This window comes from Helianthus annuus, chromosome 10 (genome assembly GCF_002127325.2).
Source record: "Helianthus annuus cultivar XRQ/B chromosome 10, HanXRQr2.0-SUNRISE, whole genome shotgun sequence".
Lineage (NCBI taxonomy): Eukaryota > Viridiplantae > Streptophyta > Magnoliopsida > Asterales > Asteraceae > Helianthus > Helianthus annuus.
The window spans coordinates 72,940,745-72,948,456 of record NC_035442.2 but is presented as its reverse complement, the minus strand read 5'-3'; the positions used below and the strand labels follow the sequence as shown (position 1 = coordinate 72,948,456).

Genomic DNA, 7,712 nt, shown 5'->3' with positions numbered 1-7,712 from the left:
TTTTGTCATTTATCTTTATACCACTTTTCAGGCGGTGTCCTTTTTAACGAATGTTGACAGGCGGTGTCCTTTACTAGGTATTTTGTTGCAAGTTTAGTCCTTTACACCCAACCCAGTTAAAAAACCCTGTTAACTGTTGGGTGTAAAGGACTAAACTTGCAACAAAATACCTAGTAAAGGACACCGCCTATCAACAATTAACTGGGTTTTTTTAACTGGGTTGGGTGTAAAGGACTAAACTTGCAACAAAATACCTAGTAAAGGACACCGCCTGTCAACATTCGTTAAAAAGGACACCGCCTGAAAAATGGTATAAAGATAAAGGACAAAACTTGTAATTTTTCCAAAAAGAAATAAGAAATGAATGTTATTTATTATAAATGCTTATTTTAGCTAAGAAGTTAATGAAATGGTTTTATTATTTTTTTGTATTTAATTTAAATATTTATAAGCACATGGCTTTATAGCCTAGTGGCATCTTGTGGGTGGGATAAGACTTTGAGACCGATAGGTCCTGGGTTCGATTCCCACAAAGGGGGTTTTTCCCATATTTATTGGGTTTCCTCCTGAATTGGTGTATAGGCATTATGCCTAGTGGAGATGGATATGATCGGGTGGTTCCGCTGGTGGCACGATGATACTCCAATAGTCCGTCGGTGATCCAAATTTACCGTTCAAAAAAAATATTTATAAATAATTAAAAAAATGGTTGATGAGGTAGAGTTAACAAGGTTAAACACCATTTTTTTAGGATGAGGTGGAGTAAACTTGGCAAAAACGAGTGATGTAACGCATATATAGAGTTAACAAAAGTTAAGGTATACCTCATAGCCTTAGCGTTAAATTTCTTACAATAAAGGTTAACATGATGCCACCTGTCAATCAATGGTCTAAGTGAATGCCATTCTGTTTTGATTTATTATAATTTATAGATTATAGATTAATTTTTGGGAAAATCACGAAATTGGCCACTGCAACGCCGTCTTTGCGAAAATGGCCACCGGACACCCCTTGACGAGCCGGTTCAAAATCCTGAAACGGCACATGAGTTTTTTTTAACGGCCGTCCACTCCCCGCTTGACACGTGTCCGACATTCCCTGAAACGGCTTGAGAAGGAAGCTGTGAACGACACGTGGCTGTGAATGTGGAAAGATCTTAGCCAAGCCGTTACAACCAGCTCATGTGGAAAGATCTTAGCCATGTTCCTTCAACGAGCCAAGCCACGTTCTTACAAGATAGCCAAGCCGTTTCCGTACGATCTGGCCAAGCCGTTACAGCTGACATCCGAGCCGTTTCCGTGAACTACTTGTGCCGTTTTAGCTGGCTCCAAGCCGTTTTAGCTGGCGCCAAGCCGTTACAGAAGGTCCGTGCCGTTTCAACACATTGTTCGAGCCGTTTCAGCTGGCTCAAGCCGTTTCAAACCTTTATATTTAGTGAGTGGCCGTTAAAAATTTTTCCCTACATTTTTGTATTTGTTTTTTCAACATATTTGTTTAAAGTTATAAAAACATTTGGCATTTTGTAAAAGAAAGTTTCCAACTTAAAATTATGAAGATTCGTTTGGTTGTATACACTGGCGGAAAGTGGGAAATCGTTAACGGAAAGTTGGAGTATGTTGCTGATGCTGATTCAAGTAGACGTGGTTTAGAAATTGAACCCAACCTTTCATACACCGCTCTTTTAAGTAAACTGTCAAACATTTGTAGTTCTACAAACATTACGAAGTTATCTTATCGGTTGTCTTCCTTTAGTGATCCCATAGATATAATAAACGATGAAGATCTTGCAATTTTTTATAATTTTGCTATGGAAAATATTTTTGAAATTTATAAATTATATGTGATTGAAGGGTTTGGTGTTGGATCATCTGGTTTTTCAAGTCCAAAAAAATTTTTAGTTCCTGATTTAAATTTTTGTACTGATGAAGAAAATTATGATGTTGTAAACGACTCCCAACCAAATCCTGATAATTCTTTCGAAAATTGTTCGCGATCTTCATCAATTACTTTTGAACCAGGTCACGTATTTAATAACAAAGAAGACATGAAACTTGAATTGGGAAAAAAATGTTTGTTAGAACACTTTGAGTTTAAAGTAGATAGATCCTCTAAAACTCGGTACCAGGTGTCATGTTTGGTCGACGGTTGCGGTTGGCGTTTCCGTGCAAGGAGTTTTGGAGATAGTGGGGTGTTTTTTGTTAAGAGTTTTAACGATAAACACACGTGCTCGAAGACGCTAACGTACCCACATGTTCGTCAGGCAAACCCACATGTTGTTGCTCATTATTTAAAAGAACCTTTAAAAGACAGTGGAAGAATATATCGTTGTAATGAAATAGTGAAAGATTTCAGACAGAGATTCCAAGTTGAGATAACCACTAGTCAAGCTTGGCGTGGAAAAAGTCTGGCACTAGAGCTTTTACAAGGATCAAGCAGAGAGTCGTTCGCAGAACTACCACTTTACTGTTACAATCTTGAGCGGGCAAATCCTGGTTCTGTTACACATATCAAGACTGATCACGAGCGTCGGTTTGAGATGGTCTTTGTCGCGATTGGTGCTGCGGTAAGTTATAGCATTATCTGTTTTTATTTTGTTTCGACAAACTACATGTTCTTGACTCTTTTTAAATAATTTTGTTTCAGATTCGTACCTTTATATGCAATTTAAGACCGGTGGTGATCATTGATGCTGCACACCTAAAGGGTGAATTTAAGGGGACGTTATTTTTAGCTGTTGGAATGGATGGAAACAACCAAATTTTACCAATTTCCTACGGAATAGGAAAATCAGAGGATGGTGAATGTTGGACATGGTTTCTGTCAAAGCTTAAAGAATGTATCGGTGAAATACCTGAAATGGCCATAATTTCGGATAGAGCGAATTCTATACATCTGGCTGTTAGAAACGTCTTTCCACATGTTTATCATGGGTTATGCTGTCGTCATTTAATGATGAACCTACGTTTACCCTCTGATAAAAAAAAAGAAAATGAGAAGTTGTGGTGGAAGACATGCAAATCGTACCGATTGTCTGATTTTAACGAGTCATTTAATGCTCTTTGTCTTGCCGTTCCTAGAGTGCGACACACTCTAACAAGTATTGGGTTCGGTAGATGGGCACGGGCGCATTGTCCAGGCAATCGATATCATTATATGACATCTAACAGCGCGGAGTCTATTAACGCTTTATCTAGACACTCGCGTAAAATGCCGGTAACACAACTCTTAGAGTTCTTCCGGCAATCTGTACAAAAGTGGTTTTACGATCGCCGTTTGCAAGGTATACATGAAAAACATTTACTTACACAGTGGGCACAGAAGAAAATTTTAAAAAAAAATTGAAGGGTCTAGAACATGGACGGTTGCTGGGATTGAGTTAAACAGTTATTCTGTTGCAGACAGTGGAAAGGGGGGTTTAGTGGACTTTGTTAATGGAACATGTAGTTGCCGAGTTTGGCAGGTTTCTGGTTTACCATGCGGGCATGTTATCGCCGTTTCAAAATTTTTAGGTGAAACCGACTGCAGTAAGTATTGCTTCCCGTGTTACTCCAACGAAGTCTATAAGAAAACTTATGAAGAAGCGATTTATCCTCTCCCGCATAGATCTGAATGGGAGACTCCAGAAGACCTTATCAATCTTCAACCGCCACATATGACAAAGCGCCAGGCTGGTCGTCCTCGAGAAAACAACCGAATCTTATCCCGCGGGGAAGAACCTACTCCCCTCTATTGTTCCCGATGTAACTCATATGGTCATCATCGGGATGTATGTCGGCAGCCCATGCCGTCAGAAGTTCGTACTCGCAAACACCCAGACAAAGGGAAAGGGAAAGAAACCGATAATCCTGATGATTTTACACAATCTCCTGCTGATTATATGTATCCGTCTTTCAACTTGGGAGACTTTTAATACTTTATTAATTTATTTTGTGAAATTTAATCTAACTTGTCTAGTAACTAGTTGCATATTAATATTGAAAATCATTTCATTAAAATATGTTATTAATTTTTTTTTATATTACATGCATACATAGAACCATTAAACATTAACAGGTGTGAAGCGCCCGGTGTAGAGTTCATCTGCCATGTACCGTCTGTATCTGAAACAAGCATCCTGAAGGTTTCCTTCGGTCCATGTTAAAGAACGATTCCAAATAAGTTTTTCCATTAGCATACATATGATGACTCCTGAATTTCTGCCAACACGATTTGTTTGAGGAGGCCACACGAAATCCCCTACTATTTGCATGGAACGCGTCTCATTTATTCCTGACTGTTGCCAGTACGATATACGTCCGAGAAACCACAAAAATAAAGACTCAAATTCTAGAACAATTTGATGTACTCTTCTGTGTACGCAAAATGAATCTCCGCAATTAATCGTGTCACAATTATTAGCAAAAAAAATTCTTAATTGTAGTGACTTTATATTTATTTTAAAAAGCAACCAATTTTGTTCGTTGTCCGGTATAGGAATGTATACCTGCAAAAAAGTGAATAATTTTAGGTTCTAAATCAACGGTGTAAATTTAAAAACAAAAATTATTAGCAAAAAAATACTTTCCCAAAAATTATATCAAACACCTACAAGTTCTTATTTAAAAAAAAAAACAACCCTGACATTTATTATCTAATAACCGGAATGGTCTTCCGCTTCAGAATCATACTCTACCCCTTCTTCCATTTCCGCACGATAAGCTTCAAAACGCACTTTATCGTACAGCCGTTCGAAACAAGATTCGTCGTCTGAGTCTGACTCTTCGTCAGCAGTAACCGCCAAATTTTCTTGTGGAATAATCTGGTCCAAAGGAAGCTGTTGTTCATCGTGATTAGGTAACGGATCAACCGCCTCACACTGAACATAACCCCTAAATGGTGCTTCACGTGTTGGCTGTTGCACCGGGTTTGGGGGGTTACGAGTTTGTGAATTATTTGGTTCGGGGTAATCTGGGGGTGGGTTTGGGTGGTTAATCGGTTGGAAAATGTTGACGTTGATATGAACGTTTACATGAATGTTGATTTCTTGATTTGCCATGAGGTAGAAAAAAGAGGTAAAAAAAAGGGGATGCAGTTGAGCAGTGAACCAAGATGTGTTTAAATAGGTGTGGAGTAAGAGTGGGAGTCGTGTTCATTTAATAAAAAACGGATATAATAAAATAGAAAAAAAATTGATAAAGCCTACCGTATCAATTTCCCAGAATGGAGGATATGTTGCTATAGAACCATCTGCGTATCTGGTTGCATCAATATCTTGTTTATGTAACATGTCGAAGAAATTTGGCGGTAGAACTGTCCAACGAATATCGTTTGACGACAGCGTCCTTGCATTCTCTCGTTCACACATGAGTTTGTTACACCATGCTTGTACGTGCTAAAAAATTATGGTAATTTACTTATTACAAAAATTATGAAACAGATTTTTATTACGAAAAAATTTATTATTAAGGTACCGTTTTTTGAATAAAACCTGCTCCAGTAAATCCAAGCAGTCCCCCCCACCAATCCTTTCCTAGTGGTGTTAACCCCGTGTAAGAAGAATAGCAACTAGGATTATCTCCTTCGTAGTAAAATTCAAGAACATTTGGAGACTATTGGCGATCCCAAATCTGTTGATTGTTGGAAACGGAAGGAGGAATACTTGTCATTGGTAATGGAGGATGTCACATGTGTAATAAAGGTAGAAGGGACACATATATATATATATACATATAAAGACTAGTAGAAAAATATTTAATGTTTTTAAACCAAAAAAATACAATTACATTTCTAATACGGGATCATCATCATCATCACCAAGGTTGTTGTCAGTTGTTGTATCTGGTAACACGGAATCATAAAATAGTAAAGCAAGTTGACGTCGCATACGTTCCGCTGTTTTCTGAGTATCTTTATCATTGTTCAACGGTTTTTTATTTATCAACCTATCAAGAAATATGCAAACCCAAACCCCACAGTCTCCCAAAACTCCGGACTGCTGAGGAGCATCGGTTGCATAAATAACTCGGAAAGGGTAAGTTAACGGTAATGGTCTGTGGGCATTGTAACCATGAATTCGTAGCCAGTGGTCAAACACAAAATTTATATGACACACCACATCCGTTCTTTCCTTTTCGAAAGCATTTAAATAGCTGAAAGAGCAACAAATTAACAAAGTTAGTAACATGTATGTTGGAGTACTAATAAGTTAAATCTGCCTAATACCTGTCGTATATCGTTAGCGTGTAATTGAGAAGATTGAAAACGCCTAAAAACCAATGAGCACCTTCTATATACAACGGTACGTAAACCTATATAATTAGTAAGCAAAATATTAAATTAATTCAATACGAAATACATTTATTCAGTAATTAATAAGTTGTCGTTCAACATTACCTCGTCAACAGTATGTATTGATGGAAAAGGGTCAACCTGCCCAGTAAAGTAACCTTTACAGGTATGGTCGACGGACGTGTACCGAAAATAATTTTGAAAATATGGGGGTAGAATACTCCACCGATCATTTTCATTTCTTGAATGATACATGTGGATCATCCACCCAAATATATGCTGTCAAACATTATAAAGTTAATTACAATAAAATATACAAAAAAATATAAATTAATTTTTTATTACTTACATCATCGCTTAACCAGCCTTCACCGTCCATGCCCAGCAACGACTCCCAAAATTTTGGACCGACAGAATTCCCAACTATTAGGGAAAGATGTTGACTGCCGCAATTTGGATACCACTGCTTGATAAAATCAATTTGTCTATCCTCGTTTCTTGACCTTTTGGCTTTTATATCTTTCAATCTTTTAAAAGCCACATACGGGGATAGCATAGCTGCTGCGGGCTTTACAAGCCTTTCCGACCGTCTCAGTTTGACGATTTCGGGATCCTCATTCTACAAAAATTGTATATATGTATTAAACTATCTAAAAAATAATTTCATTAACTTTCATTTACAAAATTAATACTAAATTTTTTTAAATTTATACTACTAATAAAAATATGATAAGTAATTAAAATAAAAAGATTGGAAAAACTTACAAAATCTTCATTCACCATCGGGCTCATAGAGACGTGGTAGGCATTATCGTAATTGATAAATGAATCGGCAACAGCCTACAAGAAAAGCATAACAGGTAAATTAACAGTTATTGGTGGATATTGTTATTATAAAAAAATTAACCTTACATTATCACTCTGAGTGTGTGCCTCTTCTTTTGGTGTTCGTACGGTCACCGGAGTCCTGACCGTTTTTTGCTTTGGAGAACATCGATATGATTGAGAAAACTCTCCCATGAACATATTGGTAAGTCTCCGGTTGTTCTCTAGCAGCCTCTCGTCCAAGACTGATTTAAACTTTGAAATCAGGTCATCCTCGTAATTTGATCGAAACGGGGTCGGGGGGGATCAAAATTCTGTTGTGGAATCTCATCTCGATCCGTTGCCTGATTATAACCTTCATTGGTCCCATCGGAACCAAACAGAGCCCCCATTACATTGGCAAGCTGTTCTTGTGTGACGACACCTGGGGCGGCCTGCATTTCTGGTTGATTTTGACCCGTGAATCCAGTGGGCATTTGAAAGGGTATTTCTGTGTGCATTTGAATGGGTATTTCTGTGGCCCTTTCAACCGGATTCTCGCCCGGCATTGCACTGGCATACAGCCGACGTTCAGCGTCTAAATAATCTGAACTAGACAAATACCACGCGCTTTGCAACTC

The 7,712-nt window shown here is 37.9% G+C and overlaps 1 protein-coding gene and 1 long non-coding RNA gene across 2 annotated transcripts; one reads left to right on the top strand and one right to left on the bottom strand.

The window, feature by feature from the left end:
- Nucleotides 1–1,549: 1,549 nt before the first annotated feature.
- Nucleotides 1,550–3,910, top strand: LOC110881204. Its single transcript, XM_022129541.2, has 4 exons — nt 1,550–1,703; nt 1,851–2,563; nt 2,644–3,312; nt 3,461–3,910. The coding sequence occupies exons 1-4, from the start codon at nt 1,550–1,552 to the stop codon at nt 3,908–3,910; spliced, it is 1,986 nt and encodes a 661-aa protein (XP_021985233.2).
- Nucleotides 3,911–6,869: 2,959 nt separating this feature from the next.
- On the bottom strand, nt 6,870–7,366 carry LOC118482997. Its single transcript, XR_004869435.1, has 3 exons — nt 7,180–7,366; nt 7,033–7,107; nt 6,870–6,886 (listed from the first exon to the last, which is right to left on the bottom strand). It is a non-coding gene; the product is annotated as an uncharacterized LOC118482997 (long non-coding RNA).
- Nucleotides 7,367–7,712: the final 346 nt, after the last annotated feature.

Coding starts and splice junctions, on each gene's coding strand:
- LOC110881204 (XM_022129541.2), top strand. CDS start 1,550: ATGAAGATTCGTTTGGTTGTATACACTGGCGGAAAGTGGGAAATCGTT. Junction 1,704..1,850: donor AAGTAAACTGTCAAACATTT/GTAGTTCTACAA, acceptor ATGTGATTGAAG/GGTTTGGTGTTGGATCATCT. Junction 3,313..3,460: donor AACATTTACTTACACAGTGG/GCACAGAAGAAA, acceptor CGAGTTTGGCAG/GTTTCTGGTTTACCATGCGG.